At 55.5% G+C, this 24,344-nt stretch overlaps 1 protein-coding gene and 1 long non-coding RNA gene across 2 annotated transcripts in view; one reads left to right on the top strand and one right to left on the bottom strand.

The window, feature by feature from the left end:
• The window catches only part of LOC128573628 (uncharacterized), a 100,731-nt gene extending 81,309 nt beyond the window's left edge, over positions 1–19,422 (top strand). The window contains exon 2 of the long non-coding RNA XR_008376500.1: positions 18,115–19,422. This is a non-coding gene — a long non-coding RNA (uncharacterized LOC128573628). The remainder of the gene's footprint in view (positions 1–18,114) is intronic.
• Positions 42–23,427, bottom strand: MYH7B (myosin heavy chain 7B). Its single transcript, XM_053573946.1, has 41 exons — positions 23,312–23,427; positions 21,690–21,796; positions 21,401–21,544; positions 20,938–21,094; positions 20,574–20,601; positions 19,468–19,564; positions 17,031–17,054; positions 16,782–16,874; positions 16,572–16,635; positions 15,292–15,390; positions 14,701–14,804; positions 14,411–14,549; positions 14,028–14,146; positions 13,788–13,937; positions 13,430–13,600; positions 11,491–11,670; positions 11,261–11,393; positions 11,103–11,179; positions 10,601–10,688; positions 10,294–10,411; positions 8,899–9,022; positions 8,656–8,792; positions 7,838–8,093; positions 6,581–6,823; positions 5,681–5,857; positions 5,460–5,605; positions 5,081–5,171; positions 4,618–5,007; positions 3,873–3,999; positions 3,664–3,782; positions 3,387–3,583; positions 2,892–3,241; positions 2,623–2,747; positions 2,404–2,519; positions 1,584–1,980; positions 1,385–1,510; positions 1,127–1,297; positions 933–1,037; positions 750–845; positions 266–403; positions 42–177 (listed from the first exon to the last, which is right to left on the bottom strand). The coding sequence occupies exons 1-41, from the start codon at positions 23,400–23,402 to the stop codon at positions 166–168; spliced, it is 5,826 nt and encodes a 1,941-aa protein (XP_053429921.1). The 5' UTR covers positions 23,403–23,427; the 3' UTR covers positions 42–165.
• Between the last annotated feature and the right edge of the window lie 917 nt (positions 23,428–24,344).

The following is a 24,344-nucleotide window of genomic DNA, read 5'->3' as shown; positions in this document are numbered from 1 at the left end:
TATGTGTTCCCCTCCCCAAAGAACGAAGACACTGACTGCAGCTATGGCATTTATTCAGGGTGTGCCAAGGCATGGGGTTGAGTTGATGACAGAATCAGGGTGGGCAGCTTCAGCCGGAGGGGCAAACAGCAGACATCCCTCTCCAGGGACTTAGGGCTCAGACCATCACTCTTTGTGCTAAAGGGAGAGGAACAGCTGAGTGGGCTGTACCCCACATCCCTCATCCCCCTCCATGAAGAGGGTGGTGCCCCATAGCCCCCCTCACCTTGGGGCCCAGGGCATCCCGGGTCCGTGCCCGCAGCTTGTTGGCCTGGGTTTCTGCCATGTCTGCCCGCTCCTCGGCGTCATCCAGCTCATGCTGGGCCTTGCGATACTTGGCCAGGTTGGTGTTGGCCTGCTGCTCCTGGTGATAGACACAGGGCCTCAGTTCCCCTTTGATAAGCTAAGGTGCTCATCTGGTCTCCACCCTATCCCCAGAAGGGGGCTGGCTTCTCCTCTGCCTCAGCTCTTCTTACCACATAATCCCCTCCTCACCGGCCGCCCACAAGAGGAAAGCACGGGGGTCTGTTCTGAGAGAGGTCTATCTAGTCTCTTCTGGACCTGTTAGAAATATCTCTCTTCTCATTGGGTCCCTGAGCTGGGAGGATGGAGCTACCACCTTTTGGGCAGCTATGGGGCCTCACCTGGCCAAAACTGAGTCAGCCCAGGCATGCTGACCTTTCCCAGTGCCCTGGCTCCAGCACACTCACCGCCTCCTCAAACTGGCGCTTATAGCTCTTGACCTTGCTCTGCAGCTTTTCCACCAGGTCCTGCATGCGAGCCAGGTTCTTCCTGTCCTCTTCAGCCTACGCAGGTACAGGGAACTCAGGGCTTGCTGGGACTGGGCCGACTCCAGGGCTGCCCCCTCCCCCAAGGGGGACCCTGTCACTCACCTGGTAAGCAAGCTCCTTAACTCTGCGCTCATGCTTACGCACCCCCTTGAGGGCCTCAGTGTGTTTCTTCTGCTCTGCATCCAGCTCGGCCTCCAGCTCCCGCACCTGCCAATGGCCAGGGAGGGGCTTGGTGCTGAGCCCGCCCTCAGGCAGCCCACCCTGCCTTTGGAAAGGTCTGGAGGGGCCGCACACACCTTGGCTTCCAGCTTTTGCACCTGCTTCTTCCCACCACGGAGGGCAGCCTGTTCAGCCTCTTCAAGCCGGGCCTGGAGCTCCCGCACCGTCTGTTCCAGGGTCTTCTTCATCCGCTCCAGGTGTGCGCTTGTGTCCTGCTCCTTCTTTAGCTCCTCAGCCATCATGGCGGCCTATGGGAGGAGGCGGCATGATCAGATGACCAGCTCCAGGGGGCATCCCTCTGGGCTCTGCCCCAAGCCCCACTGGCCCAGCCTTACGTCTGTGATGGCCTTTTTGGCCTTCTCCTCTGCCTCCCGCCTCTCTTGAGCGGCCTCCTCCACCTCCCCGCTCAGCTGGGCCAAATCGGCTTCTAGCTTTTTCTTCTGGTTCAGGAGGCCCGTGTTCTGGAGGGAAGTAGCATTTCAGAGCTGGCCTGCAGGCCTGTGACATTCCTGTCCCTGTAGACCCCAGCCCCACCTGTGAATGCAGGAGGTTGAGGCGTTCAGTGGCCTCCAGCAGCTCCTGCTCTGCCAGCCGCCGGCTGCGCTCGCCCTGCTCCAGGGCAGCCCGCAACTCCTCCAGCTCAGCCGTCAGCAGCGCAGCCCGGCGCTCCAGGGCCTGTGCCTGCTCACGGAGCTCAGCCACCAGCCGCTGCTCCTCATCCCGCCCCGCCTGCTCCTCTTTGAGCTGAGCCTGCAGCAGCCGGGTGGCCACCTGGGCCTCTGTAGCCTGGCGGGTAGCATGGCCCAACTGCAGCTCAAGTTCATTGAGGTCACCCTCCATCTTCTTCTTGAGCCTCAGTGCTTCATTGCGGGCCCGGGTCTCAGCGTCCAGGGAAGCCTGCAGGGACTCCACTGCACGCTGGTGGTTGCGCCTATGGGAGGGCAGTGTGAAAAGAGGGAATGCAACCTGTGAGAGAGGTGTGGGTGCAGGCCCCTCATCTACCATTATTGACACCCAAAGACCACTGGAGACAGGAACCCATCGAGAGAACAAATGAGTCATCGTCTCCTGGTTTGAAGCCCTTTGTGACTCCTGTAGCCCATCAGAGCAAGTTCACAGACAAAAGGGAGTCTCAGAGGCAAACTTGGGCCTCTGCCCCACTGTGTGACCTTGGACAAGTCCTTTAGCCTATCTGAGGTTCATCTCTAGAATGGAGACAGCAACCCCCACCTCCAACTCAGGTGGGAGGGGCAGATGAAATGTCTGTATCTGCCATGTGCACGTGGCTGGGGGTGGCACATGCCTTCTGCCCTTTCTCCTTGCAGGAGGTGGGGATGGGAGGGGGATGCCACACCTCAGGTTAGTGCACTCCTCATCTTTCTCTGCCAGCTTCCGGTCCACTTCAGCCTTGACCTGGGAGAGCTCCAGCTGAATCCGAAGAGTCTTGGTCTCCTCCAGCTCCAAAGCCCCCTAGGGCCAGAGCAGGCAGCATGGGAGTTGGGGAGCAGGGGCTCAGGGAGGGGAAGCCAGGGAACAGCAGTGCATGTCCACTCGCCCTGGGCCAGCCCCTAACCTCAGCCTCCTCCAGTGCAGCCTGGAGCTCGCTCTTCTCCCCTTCCAGTGCTTTCTTGGCTTTCTCCAGTTCCTGGATGCTCTTCCCGCTGAGGCTGACTTGGTCTGCAAGGTCACTGATCTCCTCTGCAGAGGGGACAAAACACTGAAGGGCCATCCCACGGCTCATGCACCAACCCAGGTCACTTCACTCAGCCCCAGTGCCAGGGTGGCCCCACCAGGGTGACTTGGACCCCAGAGCAACTCCCTAGCCCTGGTTGGTGGTCGTACCCTGCAGGTTCTTGTTCTCCCGCTTGAGCGTCTCCAGGGCCTCAAGTGCCTCCTCATGGCTGTGGCGCAGCCGGAAGAGCTCGGTGCCCTGGCTGCGGGCCTCCCTCTGCGCCGCCTCCAGCTCCCGCTGCATCTCCTCCTCCTGCCGCCGCCGTTCCTCCAGGGCCCGCTCCAAGTGCCGCTGCTTCTTGTCCAGCGCAGCAGCTGCTGAGGTCGCCCGCTCCAGCTCCAGGGTCACATCCTCTGACTCTGTCTGCAGCCGCAGCTTGGCCTTCTCCAGTGAAGAGCACTTGGCATTGGCGGCCTCTACGCCCTCCTCTGCTTCCTGCAGCCGCAGTGCCAGCTTCTTCCTAGGCCACAGGACCAGACAGAGTACAGACTATGCAGGGAGGAAGGCCAGCAGGACAGTCCCAGCATCCCCCACGCCCCCTGAAAGGGCTCAGGAGGCGCAGGCGTAGACCTGGGTGGTGATGGCTTGCCCAGCAAGGCACTCACTTGGCCTCCTCTAGCTCCTCGGTCCTCTGGATGGCATCTGCCTCATACTTGCTCCTCCACTGGGCCACCTCAGCATTGGCTTTGGACAACAGCCGCTGCAGCTCAGCTTGGGCCTCTACCTCCTCCTCATGCTGCTCCCGCAGGAGGTCGCAGTCATGCCGCAAAGCCTGCACAGCGTGGGCCAGTGCACTCTTGGCCTGCAGGGAACCAATAACCTCACATCAGTCTGGGCCAACGGCGCTGGCATGCCCCTGCCCACCCACAGTCTCCAGCCTGCCTTGCTCTCCTCCTCCAGCTGCCGCCGCAGTTCCTCCAAGCTCTGGGCAGCCAAAGCCTTCCCACGGCTCAGTTGGCTGATCAAAGACTCCTTCTCCTCCAGGAGGCGGCTCAGCTCCCCTGCAGGCGAGAGGGTAAGCAAGCAAGTAGGTGGGTGAGGGTAGCACCAAGGACTTGCATGGGGTGGCCCAGCTGAGCCCCTGACCTCACCGCTCTCGGTCTGCAGCCGCCCGCGCTGCGTGCTCGCATCCGCCAGTTGTCGCTGCAGCTCCTCCACCTTGATCTTGGCCTCGCTTAGCTGGTCCTCATAGGTCCGGCACAGCTTCTCTGCACTGGCCTGGGATCCCAGGTCAGGGGTCAGAGGTCAAGTTTGTGCATCAGAGGGCAGAACCTAGGGCTGCAAGTCAGAGACTGGGGCCGGGGGTGGGAACCTGAAAGCTAGATATGGGCCCAGGAATCAGAAATCAGAGCCCTAAGTTCAGGGTCAAGGATTCCACTGCAGGGCTACTGGTGGGTGTCAGAACTCAGAGGGCCGGACCAATACCAAGGCCATAGGGTCAGGGTGTTAAGATATAGCTCTGGAGTCAGCTGGGGACAGAGATCAGCTGTCAGGACTAGGTGGTAGAGGGTGCTGACATTCAGGACAGGTATTAGGTCACAGATCAGGAGTCAAGGATATGCGTTAGAATTGGATGCTGGGTCAAAAATGACCTGGAGCCAGGGACTACGGTTTAGGGGTCAGGACTGGGAGGGGATAGGGCATGGGAGCCAGGTGCCAGGTTAATGGGTCAGTGATCACAGTCAGGTATAGGATCAAAGTTGGTATGGGGTATTGATTGGCATGATGTGGCCAGGGGTCAAGGGTGGAGTCAGCTGCTGGAGTTAGGATTGGTTTAGAGCCAGGATGCGTATGGGGCCAGAGGTCCGAGGGCAGGGTCAGGAAGGAGGCAGACACCTTGCTACGGGCCAGAGTCTCCACGCTGGCGCCCAGGTCATCCACCTCCATGCGTAGTTCACTTTTTTCTTTCTCCAGCTTCTGCCGCACCCGCTGCAGACTGTCCACCTGTTCGCCCAGCTCGGCTGCACTCTCTGCCTGCTTTCGCCGCAGGGTTGCCACCGTGGCTTCATGCCGCAGTGCTGCCTCCTCCAGCTCTCGCCGCAGCCGCCCCAGCTCGGCCTCACGCTTCCGACAGCCCTCTCGCTCTCCTGCAGACACACCACCAGCCTCCTCCAGCCGCTCGCTTAGCTCCTCCAGCTCCCGGGCTGCCTCCGCCCGCTGCTTCTCCACGCGGGCCCGGGCCGCCCGCTCTGCCTCCAGCTCCTCTTCCAGCTCTTCTGCCCGAGCCTACATGGGCAGGTGGACAGCTGTTACCTCTGTAGAGTCTGACCCCACACTTCGCCCACTGACCCACACACACCTGCAGCTCCTTGATCTTCTTCTGCAGCTGGGCCCCCAGAAGCTGCTCGTCTTCCACGCGCAGGCTCAGCTGACTCACTTCAGAGTCCTTCCTGGGAGCCACAGGGTGTGTGAGCTGGCCCAGGCCCTAACTTCCACCAATCTGCCCAGGGCCTCAGGTGATGCCCCCCAGTCCTCCTCAGCACCCGCTCCCTGAGGCCCTAAGTGACCTCACTCCAGTCCAGGGAGGAGGCAGGCCACTAACCCTGCACCCTAGTGACCCCATCTCTCAAACCCTGCACGTTCTGCAGTGACGCAGGACCTACTAGAGTCCAGAAGGGAATGAGGACCCGGGTGTAGGCTCAGGAGGCCACATCTGCTGTGTCCCCCACCACACCTACTTCTTGAGCTTCTCCTCCAGCTGCTGCTTGTCCTGGGCAGCATCAGTCACTGACTCCTGTGTCAGCTTCAGATCACCCTCAAGCTTTCGCTTGGCCCGCTCTGTGTCCATGCGCAGCTTCTTCTCCTGCTCTAGCGAGCACTCCAGCTGAGAAGCAGGTTGGGCAGGCTCAGCCACGGCCTGGCCAGCCAGCACCTCAGCCCCAGCCTGGCCCTTACTCACATCCTCCACCTGCTGCTCCAGCCGGATCTTGGCCTTGGTCAGTGCACTCACACGGTCCTCCTCGGCCTGTAGGTCACCCAGGGCCTGCTGGTGGGCCTCTTGCAATGCCTTCTTCTCTTTGGTCAGCCGGGCCACTGACTCATCCAATGCAGCCATTTCTTCCGTCAAGTTCTTCACCTGTGCCAGGGCCAAGGTCACCATGGGGACATTCCTCCCCATACTCTTGTCTTAGCAGCTACCACGCCAGGTCAGAGCAACTGCCCTTTCCAGCCGTGGGACTCAGGCCTTCATTGCTTCATGCCTAAGGGATGACAGCCCTCTCCTTGAGTTGCACTGGTGTTCCTGAGCGATGCTCACAGAGCACTCAGCGCAGCACCTGGCCCAGGTGAGAGATCAACAACTGTCAGCTATCTGTGGCATGAACAAGTGTTTGAGACAACTGTTTCCTAGTCACGGTTTCCTTAGTGATCACCTGCAAAAAGAAGCTTACCATAGACCCTAGCCTCATTTGAGCTGTGAACATGGGGCCTTCGTGAGGGCTCAAGGTCAAAAAGCACTCTGGGTGGAGAGCTTACAGGGTTTATGGGGTTCCTGCCTTATGGGGGCTTGTGATCCAGGATGGATGAGCATTGCAATCCTTTGCTGAGCACCTGCTGCACGCAAGGCCCAATAGTGTATGCTCGGCGAAGGCCAGTCACACAGTGAATCCTCACCACTTTACTTGGGTAAGTAATGTTAAGCCTACTTGACAGATGAGGACATTGTGGCCCATGAGAGGAAGTGACTTGCCCAAGGCTACACACCAGGAGTCCAGTAGAGCCAGGAGTGAGATCTGCAGCTGCCTGCCCCCAAAGACGGCCCTTAACTCAGGACCCTTCCCCAAGCCGCCCCAGTCCACACCTTGTTCTCAGTGGCTTGCTTTTCCTTCTCAGCCTTGGCCAGCGTCAGCTCCAGGTCATCAATGTCCTTCTTGAGCTCGGTGCACTCATCCTCCAGCTTGCGCCGACGGGCAGCCAGATCGGCGTTCACCTCTTCTTCATCCTCTAGCCGCTCGTTCAGCTCCTTCACCTTTCCCTCAAGCTGCACCTTGGACTTGATCAGCAAGTGGCAGCGCTCCTCAGCATCTGCCAGGTTCTCCTGCTCCTGGAGGGAGCACAGGGAGAGAGACTGAGTCAAGGCAGGGCTAGGGAACCCAGCTGAGAACACCAGGCCAGGCCCTGGAGAAGAAAATTCCTTTGTGGATGCAAAGGTTTGAAGCCCATAGTCAGCTGATCTGAAGCCCAAGGAATGCCTGGGCCTGCTCTTAGTCCTGAAGGGGCTCAGGCATGAAGGGACAAGGGCTCAGGGAAAGGGACACACAGGGGTATCAAGAGGGGAAAATTAGATGCTGAGGCCCAAACAACTGCTCTAGAAGAGAAGCCCATGCCTGCCTCCTGCACCAGTCTGAGAACTTCTGGATGAGTGGGCAGTAGAGGTGTGTTGAGCCCTGCACGGCCGCGGAGGGGCTCCTGGAAGCCATCTCTAGAGCGGTTTGGTCATTCCTGCCATTTTTGTCCTCACTGCCTAGCTGTGTAACTATCTCCTGCATATTAGCAGGTAAGTTTTGTGACCACGGGGCCATCCCTGTCTTCCTATCATAGTATCTCCAGTGCTAGTGTATGTGCTGAAGGAAGGAAAATTTGCTCTGGACTTGGGGAGATTCCAGACCCTTGATCTGTACCCTTTGATTATTACTGTTGTCTGCCACCTGAGAAGGGAATCTAGGTCTGTTTCAGGGACCACAAGAGTGGGAGAGCTGGGGGGCTGGGGCTCCTCTGCAGCTTTAGCATCAGGTGCACATCAAGGCTGTACCTAAAGGGGGCAGCACCAAGCCAAGTTGCATGAGGGTGACAGGTTTAGGACACATGGAAGGGCTGAGGCCTGCGAGTAGGAAGGTGGGAATGTGAGAGTCCTCACGCAGGAAAGCAGGAATGTGAGAGTCCTCACCTCTGGGCCTCTGGAATAGGAAGATCTGTGTAAGTAAGGCCTGAGCATCCAGAGCACACTAGGGCTGCCCTCGCTGGGGGTCACGTTGTGGTATTTCCAGGGCAACTTGGAGTATTGGGGTGCCAGAGACACCAGGGCACCAAGGGGGAACCCCTCACCACCCCAACTCACTGCCTGCAGCTGCAGGGCCAAGTCATTCTTCTCCTGGGTGACGCTGACTTGAGTTTCCTCTAGCTCTTGACGCTTGGCCTCGGCAGCAGCCAGCGCCCCTCGCAACCCCCGCAGCTCTGCCCGCAGGGCCGCCAGTTCCTCCTCGGCCTGTGCCGAGCGCAATAATGGCTTCATCTTGAAAAAGAGCTTCATCCATGACCAGTTCTTGACAGCATTGAAGGCACGGATGTTCCACTGGATGGTGAACAGGGCATCCCTGGGGAGGGGGCTGGGTTGTGAGTGGGCTTGGTGCCGCCCCCTTTGGGCACAGCCCTGGCCTGCAACTGATCAGGTCAGCGCATGTGGTCTTCCCTGCGGCCCTCAGTGAGGTCGAGGGAGAGGCCCAAGAGCGCACAGTTCTACCTCAAGGGCTCATGAACCCAAATGTTCTACAGGCCTCTACAAGTGTCTGGCCATTAAGCCACCAGGCTCTAAGGTCAGTCAGCCTGAGGTCACAGGCCAACAGGCACTCACCAGCTGTCACTGGATCTCTCTGACTCAGGCACCCCCTCTGCTGAATGCCTAGCTTTTATGTCCAGATAATCACAGCAAGATCCATACTTACCCAAGATAATAAAAAAAATACCATCTTACCTGAGGCTGGCACTTAAGAGTCTTAGAAAATACAATTGCCTCATTACCAGCCCAGGAGTGGAGAGGCAGGTGCTCTCAGCCCACCCAGCCACAGGGGATCATCTGACCCCAGGACAGCACGGAGAGCCTAGTTCTGTGAGAAGGGACAGCGGCCACACCTCCACCCTGCCCCTTCCCACAGCCACCTGCCACCCAGCAGCCGCTGGTACTCCAGACGCATGAGGCGTCCCCGGCTCCGAGCCTGTAGCAGCGTCAACACCTTGGCCAGACGCTGGTCCCGGAGCTCCTCCAAGACACCCACAAGCCCAGCCTTGAAGAACACCTGGGGCAGAGGGGAGCAACCATGTGTGATTCCTAGTATTGGCATGAACCCTGCCCCTGCATGACCACCCACAACCAGGGTCAGCCTTGATTCCAGGGACCCTGACCTTGGTGTGGCCAAACTGGTACTGGGTGTGGTCAAAGTCCAGTGAGCCCAGCAGCTTCTCTGTGGCCTTTCTGCTGTCCATGAAAGTGTCATCTGGGATGGCGCTGGGGTTCAGGATGCGGTATCTGGGTTGGCAGGGAAGGGCTGGTGAGGAGAGGGCTAGGACAGGGCACAGGCCACTAAGAGCAGGGAAGCCAAGTAAGGAGGCCGGTAGGGCTGGCAGAGAAGTCATTCCTGGGCCTCTGGCCGGAGCAGAGATTCCAGAGGGGATACACACTGAACGGGGGGCAGAGAGGCATCACCACATGGGAAGACTGGGTACATTCCGTTCGGAAACCTTGGAGCATTTAAATGCATTCAGTACGTTTTTGCAGAGGCTATAGTTTTTATAAAAGACGTACTACTTTTGTAATTTTTTAAGGCAAAAAATAAAGAAGAGGCCATGCCATGCCATATACAAACTAAAGAAATATTTGAAAGGGAATTCTAATAAACAGCAAGTGTTCTCAGCACATCTACTTCTAAAGTGGACACACGTGCACATGTGTAGGGGGTCACGTGAGTCACATCAGCTGTGGCTACACCAGGAAGGCAAAACCCCAGAAGCAAGAAAGGCCATGTTAAACAAAGCCCCTGGTTCACTGGACTAAGGGATGCTTCAGAGCCACAAAAAACTGATGGCACAGACCTATGCCTGTTGATAAGGGCAGTCCCCAAGACATTGTTATATGAAAAAACAAACAGCAGCATGTCTTTTGCCCGTATGTACAATATTTATATGGACAATGGACATTCATTTGCAGAGGACAGTGTGGATGACTACAGTTACTTTTGGAAGGGGAAGGAACTACGTATGGAAGACATCAAGCCCATCGGGGAGGGGGTTGACAAGCATGGCCTGAGTGCTTCCCGTGTGCTGGGCGTTAGGTGAAGCCCAGTCCGTGTGAATTCTTACTTGCCTTCCACATCTACATCCAATCTGCCCGCTCCCCAAGCTCCAGACTAATCCAACCTCTCTCTCCAGTTCCCTTCTAGGACATCTGCTGGAGACATTTCAGATATGACATGCACGGAGCAAAGCTCAAACCACTATCTCTTCACCTCTCCCCTCAAACAAAAATCCTGTCCTTCCATCTCAGTAGATCACCACCGACTTCCCAGCTGCTCAACCCCAAGCCTGGGTGTTACCCTGGTCTCTTTCCTTCTCCTGCATCCAGTGTGTGGACGACCCTGCTCTCCCTGTGGTATTTACCCCACGCCCCCTCCCAAGTCAGCAACCCCCATCTCTCCCCTGCTGCCTGCCCAGGCCCCTGCATCCCCGGCACTGGTCTGTCTGTGAGGCTCTGAAGTGTGTGCCCTTCCCACCCGAGTGGAGGGAAGGGCAGCAGCCACCCACCGCTGCCGGAAGTCAGTGTAGAGCAGCCTGTTGGGGAATCCCTGGCGGCAGATCCGGATCCCCTCCAGAACCCCGTTGCAGCGGAGCTGGTGCAGCACCAAGAAGGCATCCATGACACCTGGCATGAAGATGTTAAAGGGGAGAGTCAGAGGTCAACCGACACACCTTCAGGCCCCAGAGAAAGAAACACAGTCCAGACCCACGGCCTACTTTAAGGCCACGCAGACCCTCGGAGGGAAAGGAAAAGACCCATGCCCTGGCCTCTGCCCTGCCCCGCTCTCCTACCAAGCCAGCCCTGGGTGACTACCTGGGGTCTTGTTCTCGTTGGGGACAATGCAACGGACAAAATGGGGCTGTGTGGCCCTCAGGTTGGTCATCAGCTTGTTGAGGTTCTCCTGGGAGCAGGGAAGAGTGGGGAGAAGGCACAGGGGGCAGAGAACCAGAATTGGATGCCGCCGCGGGCCAGGGCCATTAGAGCAGGTGCCTGGGTACGCCCGCACTTCTGTTCTTTCCCTCTCACTAGTGTGACCCTCTGCCCTTTCCAACCACCACCACCCAAGTCTTCATTCCCCCACCAAATGGCACCCCCCCATCCAGAGACCTTGGGGTTCCCATCTCTTCCTCTCAAAGCCTGCCCAGGCAGCTGAGGACGGGAAGCAGCACAGACTTGCCGTGATGTTCACGCGAGAGGAGTTAAACATCACTGCAAGTCTTAACAGCCGCCCGCCCAGGGAACAGGGCAGGGGTGAAGGATGGGGCTGGGGGTTGGTAAGAGGGAAGGTCCACATGGGGCCCAGATGGGGCCTCACCTTGTGCAGCTGGGACACCGTCTGGAACGATGCTGCCTTCTTACGCTTCTCTTTCACCCCAGTCTTGGGGGGCTCGGCTGGTAAAGACAAGGGGCCCAGTCAGTCCAGGAAATGCTGTGCCACAGGCCCTTATCAGTATCTTGTCCCTCTGTACTTACTGGAACAGGAGCCTGCATAGTTCTCATACAGAGTTGCCAAGAGCTTATTCTGTGACTTTTGGAAGATGGGGACCACCGTCTCATTCAAGGGATCCTTGTTTTTCTCCAGCCAGCCCACAATGCTGTATGGTACCTGGCAGAGACGAGACAGGCGCTGAGCCAAGGTTGGGGGAAGTTGGAGGGGGGAGTGAAGAGAGCGGTCGAGGGCTGGGGTTCCCACATCCACCTACCACGCCTGCATAGTGGACCACCTCAAAGTGGGCCTGGTACTTGCGCTTCTTGTCAGGCCGAGGCTGCTGGAAATTAGGCGACTTCCCTGCATGGTTGTCGTAGAGTTTGGCCCGGAAGCTTGCATCGGAGGCCTTGGGGAACATGCACTCTTCCTCCAGGATGGACAGGATGCCCAGCGGCTGGGGATGGGGAACAGCTTGGAGAGCCTCTGTCAAGCCAGGCCATCTCAGCAGTGCTGGACGCCTCTTCCCAGAACACCTCCCTCTGGGAGCCCTCCCAGATCTCCCTGGATAGTCAGACCAGACCCACTCCCAGGAACCCTATCTATGGGAGAAAGAAAAGTTGGTGCCTTGGCTTCCAACCCCTTTCTGCACAGCTTACTGAATCATGCTCTTTGCTTCTAAGAAGTGTACAAACCTTTAAAGGATATTCACACTGAGTTGTTTGTTTGTTTTTTTAATGTACAAACAGAAACTGGCATCTCTGCACCCACTCTCATCCTGGCCCATCCACAGCTCACACACATAAATACATGGTAAGTTAAAAAAAAAAAAAGACCACCAAATTCACATTTTGGCTTCCTCACTTTCCTCACTGACTAGCCGTGGAGCCCGCATGCCTCCCTAAGCCTCAGTTTTCTGCTTTGCAAAATGAGAAAATGAGTATCTTCAGTATTCATACAAGAGCAAAAAAACTCAGCCACCGAAGTGGCCAACAGTAAGGGATTACTGTCTGAAAATCAACTGCACAAACTATGCTTATTGCCTTCAACAGCACAATACATTTTTAGAGAAAAAATAGGATGCGAAATGAGCCTGTGTCTATAAAAGAAAATGGATTCTCAGGGTAAAGGATTTGGAGGAAATTAACCCAAGTGTCACAATATCAGCTGTGGTAGGATAGGGGGACACATTTTTTTCCCCTTCCAGTTTTTCAAATTTTCTTTAATTTGACCAGGCACGGTGACTCACACTGTAATCCTAGCACTCTGGGAGGCCAAGATGGGTGGATTGCTTGAGCTCAGAAGTTTGAGACCAGCCTGAGCAAGAGCAAGACCCTGTCCCTACTAAAAATAGAAAAACGAGGTTTGGCACGTGTATCTTAGTAGCGAGGGTACCAGCCACATACACAGGAGCTGGCGGGATCAAACCCAGCTGGCCTGCCAAACAACAATGACAACTAAAACAACAACAACAAAAAAATAGCTGGGCATTGTGGCGTGCGCCTGTAGTCCCAGCTACTTGGGAGGCTGAGGCAAGAGAATCACTTAAGCCCAGGAGTTGGAGGTTGCTGTGAGCTGTGTGAGGCCACGGCACTCTACCGAGGGGCAACATAATAAAACTCTGTCTCAAAAAATTTTGTATAAAAACTAGCTGGGTGTTGTGGTGGATGCCTGTAGTCCCAACTACTCAGGAGCGTGACTTGAATCCAGGAGTTTGAAGTTGCTGTGAGCTCAGCTGAGGCCATGGCACTCTACCCAGGGCAACAGAGTGAAACTCTGTCTCAAATAAGTAAATAAATAACAAATTTTCTTTCATTTTCTTTTTTCCATTCTTTATACAATGGGTAAATATATATAACGTTTCACAATCAAAAAAAAAAACAAATAAGAAAACACCTTGCCCTGCTCCCAGGCCAAGATCCAGGGAAACTGTGGCTGCAAATAAGGCCTTGTTGACCTGCAAAACCGTGTGTGCCCAGGAACGGCTGTTGTCGCCAGTATGGGGATGCACCCTCACATTGCTCACACACTCACCAGCACTCATTCACGTTCAATTCCTACATGCCATTCATAGATACACCCATTCTCTGTCATACACATGTACATAGACACAGTCACACTGCACTCATACTTGCACAATCACAAACTTACACACCCACTTTGCACGGGCCTGCTCACGCACAAGCATCATCACATACACCCTCCCCTGGCCCCACCTTCTCGATGAGGTCGATGCAGGGCTGCAGATCAAGGCCAAAGTCGATGAAGACCCAGTCAATGCCCTCCCGCTTGTACTCCTCCTGCTCCAGCACGAACATGTGCTGGTTAAAGAACTGCTGCAGCTTCTCATTGGTGAAGTTGATGCACAGCTGCTCGAAGCTGTTAAACTATGAGAGGAGGTGCCTGGCTCAGCAGGCTCCCTGCAGATGGGGAAGGGATGCCCCCACAGGAGCAGGGATGTGCCTGAGTTCACCTCCCACTGCCAGGCAGAAGGCCAGGGTTCCTGTGCCCAGCACAGACCACAGTCCTCCACCTTGGAGACAGTGGAGCCTAGAGGGGTGGGCCTGCTCTCACCTCAAAGATCTCAAACCCAGCAATGTCCAACACCCCAATAAAGAACTGCCGGGGCAGCTTTGTGTCCAAGGTCTGGTTGATCCGAGATACCAGCCACCTGAAGAGCCGGTCATAGGTGGCCTTAGCCAGAGCCCCCACAGCAAACACAACCTGGAGGTGCAGGGAGACAGGGCTGGGACCTGGCAAGGGGAGACCCTGCTTGGATGTCCCTGGGTGGGCCCTGGCCTGCACGCAGCTTACCTGCTCCACACTCTGACCCTTGGTCACATACTCATTCCCCACACGGACCCGGGGGTGCAAAAGGCCTTTGAGGAGCTCCCCACTGCTGACCCCCATCAGATAGGCAGCCTTGTCAGCACCTGGCAGGGCACATGGGGGGATAAGGAAGGAGGAGGATAACAGTGTAGGCCCGTGGGAGCTTGGCTGCCTCAGCCTGTAGCTGGAAGAAGGGAGGTCAAGAGGGGTCAAGCTCAAGGCCAGCAAACCATAACCCACTGGAGGAAGAAGATCTGGGGCTGAGGAGTTGAGACCAGGTAAAATTGAGGTCAAAGGTTGTAGGCAAGATTTAGGGTTAACAATCATGAGTAGGATGTGGAAATCAGGGTCAAGGTGGGGCCCCTCACTCTCAGTGCCATCAGCCTCAGCCTGTTCCTCGCGCTGCTTCTGCTTGAACTTCATGTTGCCAAAATGGAGGAGGGCGCCCACGATCTTATAGCAGGCACACTTCTCATCCACACTGAAGCCCAGAATGTCCATGGCATGCTGGAGGATTGGGGGGGGCAGGACAGTGGACTTAGAGAAGTCTGGGCTCTGCCAGCCAGGCACTGCCCTGACCATTCCTGTGGCTAAGGGCGTGACCACTTCCCGATCACACTGCAGGCCCCGCTCAGCTCCCCTCCAGCACAGCCCTTACATCAGTGGCAATGAGCTCCTTCCCATCATCCATGTTATCCACGGTGATGACGCCCTGGCTGCAGAAGTGGTAGTCGTAGGGGTTCATAGACAGAAGCAGCATGTCTGGGGACCAGATTGCGGGGGAGCAGGTCAGGCTGAGCTCACCTGGCTGTTCTCCCTCCCCAATCCCAGCATGGTGGTCCTGGGGGACCTAACCTAGGAGTCGTCTGGGGTCCTCCTGAGATTTCTCTGAAGCCTGCATTTCACATCCCCATCCCCAGTCTCATCCTCTGGCCCAGCCCCCTGTGCTGTGTCTCAAAGAGGGCCAAACTCTGCCCTCAAGAGGCTTGCATTCGTCCCCCTTTGGTGCTGGGCCTCTCTGATTTCAAACAGCATAAGAGGATCAGGTTCCTGTGAGAAGCTATACAACCTTGTCAGGCCAGTGGAGGTAGGAGCCTGCTGCATGGGAGGGAGCGGGCTCAGCAATGACCAGAAGTCCTAGGGGACTTAAGGGACAGGATGGGTCTGAGTCCCAGGAAAGAGGGGGTACAATGGCTCCAGGAAGCCCCTTGGGGGTCTGACTCCTGTTCGCTCCATCCCTGCCCTTTACCCTGCAGCTCTGGCTTCTTCCCTGACAGGATCTGGTAGTAGACGTGGTAGCCGCGCTCGCCTGGCAGCTGGAAGATCACCCGAGACTTCTCCAGGAGATCTGGGAACAAGGGGCAACACTAGCACACCACCTCCGGCCTGTCCCCAGAATGGATGCCCTGACAGGGGAGGATGTGGAAGGTCGAGGAGTGGGGGCCGTGCAGGGCAGGGGCGCCACATCTGCACACATGCTAGCGCGTGCTGTGAGTGTCTCTTCATTGGTGCCTGTGTCACCACACGGGCTGTGGGTCTGTCTGGACGGCAGTGTGTGTCCTCGTGTGTAGGAGCGTGAATGTGGGTGTCGTAGGTTCTTATCTGTGGTGTGTCAGTCTGTGTGTGCATGTGTGGCCCCGCCTCCATGTGTCTGGGGTCAGGCTGGGGTGTGAATTAAGACTTATCCTTGTCCTGTCACCACACAGCTGTGCTCTTCCATCAGGATCTAGCTGTGCATGCCAAGATAGGGAGTGATGGGCATGGGGTGTCCCCCTCTAGTGTGGCTCAGGCACCTGGCACCTGTGCAGCAGGGCCAGGTCAGAATGAGAGGTGTTTGGAAGCGTCCCAGCAGGGGCCTGGAAGGATGGGGCAGGAGAGATGTGGGCCCGAGAAAAGACTGGGAGCGTGAGGATCCAATCACAAGGAGCCTGCCTGGCCAAATAAGGGTTTGGGTCTCCATCTTCAGATGACAGGATTTGTTTCTTTTCTTTTTTTTTTTAGACAGAGTCTCACTCTGTCACCCTGGGTTGAGTGCTGTAGCATCATAGGGCACAACATCATCAAACTCTTGGGCTCAAGTGATCCTCTTAGCCTCCTAAGTAGCTGGGACTACAGGCACTCGCCACAATACCCTGCTGTTTTAGAGAAGATCTTGCTCTGGCTCATGCTGGTCTTGAACTCCTAAGCTCAGGCAATCCACCTGCCTCGGCCTCCCAAAGTGCTAGGATTACAGGCATGAGCCACGGTACCCGGCTGTGGATCACATGGGGGGATCTAGAGAAGGTTTTCGGCAGGGACAAGAGAAAGTTTGGTTTGAAGAACAAGTAGAGAAGAGGAGGCTGGGAGACCACACAGAGGCCCGTGTGACATTCCGGTGAGAGGTAAAGTGGCCTGAGCTGGGCAGTAGTCAGGGGATGGGAAGAAATGCCTAGACCCTATCAGACTTGATGACAGGTCAGAGAGGAAGGCCTGGGCCCAGCCTCACAGCTGTCCCTCCTCCCTACCTCCCTCACCCGCTCCCAGACTCACAGCTGTCAATGTCCGCAGATGCCAGCTTCCCAGAGGGACCAAAGTGAATGCGGATGAACTTGCCCTGAGGACAGAGGGGTAGCCCTCAGTTGGGGCACTCGGCCAGCACTGTCCTCCTTGCCGAGGGCTCCCACTGCCTTGTGCCCTCCCTGCTGGTGACCCTGCTCCGGCCCCAGACCCCTGCACTTTGCTCCCACTGTGCCTACTCACAAAACGAGAGGAGTTGTCGTTCCTCAGAGTCTTGGCATTGCCAAAAGACTCCATGGCAGGGTTGGCCTCAATGATTTGATCCTCGAGGGTGCCCTAGTGAGGTGGTGGGGTGACGGGTCTGTCAGGCATGATGCCCACCAACTGGGAGGCCAGAGTCACCCACAGCCCCCTCTGGATGTACAGGGGAGAGAGTTGTCCCCAGGACCTCGTAATTGCCACCTGCCCCGCTTGCACAGGCCCCACACTTACCCCAGTCTTTGTTGCTGGAAATTGCTGGGGGCAGAAGGCAGACAAGGTTAGAGGGTGTGACGTCTCACCAGGTTGGAGATGAGGGTCAGGAGGGCAGCAGTTAGCAGGACAGTGAAGGTTAGTCACCCAGAAGTGTAGCCCCCACCCTAGTGCCCATGCCTGACCCTCCTAGAGCTGTTAGAAGGAAAAATGCCAGAAAGTGGAAGTGAGCACAGCCCTAGCCAGGGTCTGGAGGTAGGGGCAGCACCTGGGGTCTCCCACTCGAAGCCCTTCCTCTCCCCCAACTCTGTCTCTGGCCTCTTTAGTACCTCGTCGTTTTCAACACACCTCTGCTCCAAGCTCTAGAGGCCTCCAAATGATAATCTACTCTCCTAGAGCCCAGCTCAGGTGCCCCCTCCTCTAGGAAGACCCCCATGATGCTCTGAAGCTGGAGGAGGCTCTTCTCACTCTGGGCCTTCCTATCCCGACCTCTTCTTCGGTCCCCCTTACACACTTCTCCTTTGTAATGTGATTAGGTGTCTTCATTGTACAGCCTTGCCTGGTGCATATTATTAGCTATAATTTGCAAATGACAAAACTAAGACTCCACACAATAAGGCGACGGCAATGGGGAGGCATGAGCCCCATGTCGTGCCTCCCGTGACACCTACACCTCTCCTACAAGTCACCTAGAGGGACTTACTGAATTGAGCAGAGCCTCCCTCCTCCCCTCCTAGCCTCTTCCTTCTCTCTTCCCTCCCTTTTCCTTTCCTTCTCTTTCCTACCCTAGATGTCTTAGACAAGAAAGAAAGAGAGAGGAAGGAATAGATTCTGGAGAGAACAGATAAGCCACCAAGGATTTTGTGGTCATTCATTCACCTCCAGAGAACCCAAGACTTAGAAATACCCCCAGGGGTTCGGTGCCTGTGGCTCAAGCGGCTAAGGTGCCAGCCACATACACCTGAGCTGGCAGGTTCAAATCCAGCCCGGGCCCGCCAAACAACAATGACGGCTACAACCAAAAAATAGCCAGGCGTTGTGGCGGGTGCCTGTGGTGGAGGGAGGAGGTGGAGGCAGGAGAATCGCTTGAGCCCAGGAGTTGGAGGTTGCTGTGAGCTATGATGCCAGAGCACTCTACCCAGGGTGACAGCTTGAGGCTCTGTCTCAAAAAAAAAAAAAAAAAGAAAAAGAAAAAGAAATACTCCCAGGGACATTGGACAGTGGGAGGCAGGAGCCTCCACTGGACAGAAGCTTCTTCCCCATATACGCCTGTTCAGTGTGCTTCTACAGGGCTCTCTCTGGGCTGTTTGGCCAAATTTGGGACCAAGGGAAGGGAGCTTGATAAAGTTTTCAAGTTCCTGCATCCATAGCATTTGTGGTCAGCCTTTCCCCTCTACCTCCCTTGCCTGATCCACTCCCCTGAACTCCACTTGCCCAGGTGCTCCCTTGCCCCAGACCTACTAGCTGGGACCCTGCCAGTTCTGGCCTCTCCCTGCCACTTTTCCTGTCACTGGACCAACCCAACTTTCTACAGCATCCCCAGAGACCATTTAGGAGTTTGGAAAACAGGGCAGGAAAGGGAGGGAGGAAAAAGTACCAAAAAGTCAACAAAACAGAACAAAAACAATAACCATGACAACAAAAAACCAAAACTGAAATAAAAATCAAAAATCAGAAAATCAAATGGCGAAAAGGGAAAAGGCAAAAAGAAAAGAAAAAGTGAAAAAAGAAAAGAAAAGAAAAGAAAAATGCCCCAGAATAAAGCAAGGCTCAACAAGACCAGGAGAGAGGGCAGTGTGGGGGGAGGCCTTGGGCTTCTGGAAAGAAAAGAAGCTCCTTTGGGGGTAGCCACAGAGCCCTGAACAGCTGGCCTTTGGGCTAGAAATGGAATGTTGTACCTCAAAAACAGAAACAAAATTTTAAAAATTGGGCCCCTATTGTTTGGAAATTTCTAAAAACTATACAGAAATCATAGGGCCCAAAATTGCCCCACCAATCCAATTGTTAAAAATGCCAGTGCCTTCCACTCTGGCCAGTCTCTGTGGCCAGAGACGGTTCCTTCTGATTGGCAGCAGGTAACTGTCTTTGGCGCATGAAAACCAAGAAAACAATCACTTCTTAGTAAAAGCAGCCTGTCTATTTAATAGTATACTCTTTCAAAATATAAAGGTCACAATGGAAAAAAGTTTAAGAGTAGCGATGTGGTCCCACCCCTCTGTGTTGGAGATGGGAACATTGAGGAAGGCTCAGAACAGAGGTACACAGTGTGTCAGAAGTGGCCACAGCCTTTCTGGTCAAGCCTTGCTCCGGCCAGAGTCCCCCAGCAGGGTGGGAGGCTCAGGCAGGGCTGGGGAGCAAAATTTTTAAAAAGAAAAAGAAAAAAAAAAAAGGAGGGGAAGAAAGAAAAGAAAAACAGCGAGAAGCAGTGGGGGGCTGTGCCCGAGTGGGCAAGTCTTACGGCCTTCTTGCCTGGCCCGTCTCCCAGGGCAGCGACGATGGCAAAGTACTGAATGACCCGCTTGGTGTTAACCGTCTTACCGGCCCCCGACTCTCCGCTTGGACAACATAAACATGAGTCACCAATGCCCATCTGGCCTAATTCCCCTCAACCCCCAGTTACCCCACCCCTCAAGTGGAATCCCCTTTTTCCCCTTCCTCTCAACTCAGGATCTCCAACTCAAAACATCCAGGGAGAGATCAACCCTCAGAGGTGTTGAGTTGTTTACAAAGCAAGCCAGCGTAGACCACCGTCCCCGTGAGATAACACACATGATCATGCCACTGTTTGCTGAGCACTTAGTGCCAGGCTCTGGCCAAGTACTTGTCCTCCATTGGATTGGTTAAGCCCCAGGAACCATTATCATCTCCATTTTATGGATAATGGAATGGACCTCTAAAGTTCTGTGACTGTCCCTGGTGTGTGCCAGGTACTGACTTACAACTTTGTGTGGTAGGTAGGATTGTTTTGTTTTTATTAGTGAGGCTCAGAGACCCAAGAATATACACTGGGGAGTGGAAACATGAGAACGTGAACTCAGGTCTAGTTGTTAAAAGCCTTTGCGGGCGCGCTCGGTCTCTCTCTCCCTCTCTCTCTCATGCGCGCACTCACACACGCACACACATCCATGCTGGCTTGGCTGGGCATAACCTGGCACGTAAGAACTCTACCATTTTCCAGTGGAGGCAATGGAAGGATCAGAGATAAGATCCAATGTAAAGAGATGGTGAAGAGGAGGAAGGGGAAGGGAATCTCCCATCAGCCCTTGACCCAGAATTAGAATTTCCCAAAAGATCAAGGGCAAGATTCCAGGCCCAGGGGAAGACAGGGTGGTGACCACCTTGGTGCTTGGGCATCCATCCCTGCCCTGCCCCAAAATACATCTGCCCAGAATGAGTCAGAGAAATGCTCAGGCCTGATTTAGCTTCAGCAGGGACACTAGCTCTAGGTGGTAAAAGCCCTGCCCTGAGCACTTTTGAGTCAATTCTGGGAAAAGACTTTGGTTCTGCCCTCCTGCTGTTCGATGGCCAGCATTTCCTACCCCACCCCTGCAGCCCCACACTCACGTGATCAGCATGGACTGGTTCTCTCGGTCTGGGGGAAGTGGAGGGGATAGAGAAGTCAGCAAGTGAGGGATCAGCCACACGTGGAACCCCTTGGGTGTCTTGGCCCTGGGGCAGTCCCCACCACCACCACCCAGGGCCAGAAATGGGAAGGCCAGCTCCCACGTAAGAGACAGAATGGCGGGGCATCGCCTGTGGCTCAAAGGGTAGGGCGCCAGCCCCATATGCCAGAGGTGGTGGGTTCAAACCCAGTCCTGGCCAGAAACTGCAAAGAGACAGAATGGCTGCTCTAGAGTGTTCAGCAGCATCCAAAGGAGGGCGTGGAAGTGGAGGGAAGGGTGGGGAGAGAAGCGGAGGTGGCCCTTACTGCGCAGCATGTCGTTGTATGCGTTATCTGCCACCGCATATATATGGGGCGGGGCCTCAGAGCGGCGCTTTCCTTTGTAAGCGGCCACTACGGTGGCAGTGTAGACCGGGAGCCATTTGTAGGGGTTGATGGTGACACAGAACAGGCCTGAGTAGGTCTGAGAAAAGAGTGTTATCAGTTGGTTTTTTGGGGGGGTCCTCCAAGTTCCCAACCCAGGCTCCAGTCTTTACAACACCATGACCCCTGCGATATTCCTCTAGGAGCCCCTTGACTTGCCGTGCCACACCCTCTGTGGCTGTCCTGGCCTCATCGCTTACTTCTGCCACCAGCCCGCGGCCCCACCTTCAAAGCCCCAGAGCTGAGCTGCTCGCCCCGCCCCCTGCCGCTCACAGCCACGCCCCACCGCTGTGGCCCCGCCTCTGGCCCCGCCCCGACACACACTGGCGGGGAAGGCGAGGCTCACATAGATCATCCAGCGAGCGTAACGCTGGCGCAGGTTGTGCAGCACTGCGGCCTCGTTCAAGTGTGTCATCATGGCCATGTCCTCCAGTAGGTCGAAGCGGGGTGGGTTCATGGGCTGCAGCTCGCTTTCGCGCACCATCAGCACCTACCAGAGAGGCTGGCTGGGTCATGTAGTGAACTGGGAGGAGCTCACCTCTCACCCCCCACTCACACGCTCCCAGACCCCCTTCCTCCAGAGTGTGGAACCTGGTGGCCAGAAGCCCCCTGGGGTAGGAAAGAGGGAGCTGAACCTTCTGGTCTTTGGTCTCCACGGTGACTTTGCCCCCCAAAGCCTCCGACTTGACCTCGGCCTCCACGTAGGCGTCCTGTTCATCGGGCACCCAGACTCGCTTCTTTCCTGTTACAAAGAGACCATGGGACTTTGAGAGGGGCTGAGACACCCCCAGGGGTCTGGACAGCTGGGGCTCCCAAGCTCTGTCTGTAGTGCTGTGCCCCCCTCAGAAGGCCCCTGCCAGGACACAGGAGTCCCGGTGAGGAATCCTCCCAATTCCGAACTTGGAAGGGCAGAGGAGGAAGGGTCCCAAGAAATTGCCTTTTAATGATTCCCTGATTAGAGTAACAGTCCAGATTACACATTTGGGTCCAGATCCCTGCTTTAGCCATATTTTCCCTGTGACCTCAGGAACATCTTTCTCTCTGGGCCTATTCTGTCAAATGCAGAGCATTATGGGGGTCTCCTCAGGTCTCAAATTGAGCAGCCCCTCAACATCAGGCACATAGCTCTTCAGGAGGTCTTGCCCACCCTAGTCCACAGAAGATCAAACCCAGGCCTCCTAATTTGTTTTTGTTTTTGTTTTTATCTCACTCTGTTTCCCAGGCTAGAATGCTGTGGCCTCAGTAGCTCACAGCAACCACAAACTCCTGGGTTCAAGCGATCCTCCTGCCTCTGCTTCCTGAGTAACTCAGACTACAGGCACCTGCTGCCACGCCCAGCTAACTTCCATTTTTAGAAGAGACCCTCGTCTCACTCTTGCTCAGGCTGGTCTCGAACTTCTGAGCTCAAAAGATCCTCCCATCTTAGCCACCGAGAGTGCTAGGATTATAGGAGTGAGCCACCACACCTGGCCCAGGCCTCTTAATTTTGTGTCCTGTGGTCTTTCCTGCCTGGCCAGCTGACCCCAAGGACTTAGGCTGCAGACCCCCAGGTTCTGTTCCCTGCTCTGCCAAGTGCCTCAGTCAGGACCACCTACATAACTTGCAGGCCTTAGTACAAAATGATAACGTGGGCCTCCTTGTTAAAAACTTATTAAAAATTTCAAAATGGCAACAGCAGAGCATTAAATCAGGCGCAATGCCCTTCTAAGCTGGTGCCCTGTGCAATTGCAGAGATGGTACCTCTATGAAGCTAGGCCTGGCCCTGGTCCCCACCTCCCCAGGCTGCTGAGTTGATGCACGGAAAGTCATCTGCTCTGAGCCTGGCGCACAATAAGCACTTGATACACACTGTCTATTGTTATTATTGTCCTGTGAGCAAACCAGGTCATAAATAGTACAGCCTTTATTCCTGCTCCTAATAAACAGTGGCTTTGACTCTGTGGAAAGCACTAAAAATAACCCCAGCACAGGTCTTGTGGACATGTGGAGGAAGCCTGCACATGTGGATCAGTCTCCTCTCAGAGGTCTCAGGCTCCAGTGTGAGTCCTCACAGACTGCATATCTAGGAGGTAGGTCGTATTATCCCATTTAACAGAGGAACAAACTAAGGCTTGTGCACAGAACCAGTATAATACACAGGGTCCCTGGGATTTTAGCCTCCAGTCAATGGCTAAAACTGTCAGGCCCTTTGGCCCTAAGCTGAGAGCCACCTTTCCCCACTTCTGAGGCTATACCCCTCCCCTCTTCCCTCACTTACCATCCCATGGGACAGTGTGCACCTTCATTAACTCCTGGTAGACCTGGCGGAGGTAGCAGGCTGACTCTCCGAGTTCACTCACATCCATCATGGTGGTGGCACTGAGAGGTGGAGGAGGAGGGGCTGGAGTCTTGGAGGTTCAAGGTGGCCCAAGGCAGCAGGCACTGGAAGATGGTAGTGATGAGAGGACTGCAGAGCAGGAGGATACAAACAGGGCATGATCCTCCAACCCCCAAGACCAGATACGAGGTAACTCTTCTGGGCTCCCCACCTCTGCCTCCCTGGGCGAGCGCCCAGCACACACACACATACACACACACATCCTCAAACACCACAGCATCCTTCTCTACAAGTATGGAAGTCTCCTGTCCACCCATAGGCACCCTTACCCACACCCCGCCTCCTGCCCTCCCTCCAGCTCCAGCCCCAGCCCTTATTACCCACCTCAGTACCACGGTGAGGACAGGGAGCTGTGCTACCCCTTTTATTGCCACAGTCAAGGTCAGCAGAGGAGAGCTATGTCAGCAATCTCCACGTGTCACAGCCCCCCCCAGCCTGGCCACAGGACACAAAAGGCAAATTCCCTTTTATCTCCACAGCACGGTCCCTGAGCTATTTTTACCTCCCATTGTCAGGGGATCACAAAGGCAGAGAGAGACACTCCACTGAGAGACAGAGAGGCTGGGAATCAGAAACTGATGGAGCAGGGACAAGGTAGGAAGAGATTTGGTAAGACTGAGGAGCTCAGAAAGAGAAACTGAGCCACAGAGAGCCTGATATGCCCGAAAAAATACCCATACCCCCAGATACAGAGAGCAGGCAGACTCAGAAGGGGACCACAGAATGCCCTCTGGGGCCATCTAGTCCAACCCTCTTTATATGCCAGGAAAAGCACTGCCAGTCTCACAGACAAGCAGTGGCAGAGACCAGGTCAAGACGAGAAGCCAGGAGACAAAGGCATTCCTCTCCAGCACCTGGATACTCTCGCTCCCCTTCCCCTGTCCCCACCTCTCTGAGGGCTCCCTGAGAAAGT

Source organism: Nycticebus coucang, chromosome 21 (genome assembly GCF_027406575.1).
Source record: "Nycticebus coucang isolate mNycCou1 chromosome 21, mNycCou1.pri, whole genome shotgun sequence".
NCBI lineage: Eukaryota > Metazoa > Chordata > Mammalia > Primates > Lorisidae > Nycticebus > Nycticebus coucang.
This window is presented reverse-complemented; position numbering and strand designations above follow the sequence as displayed.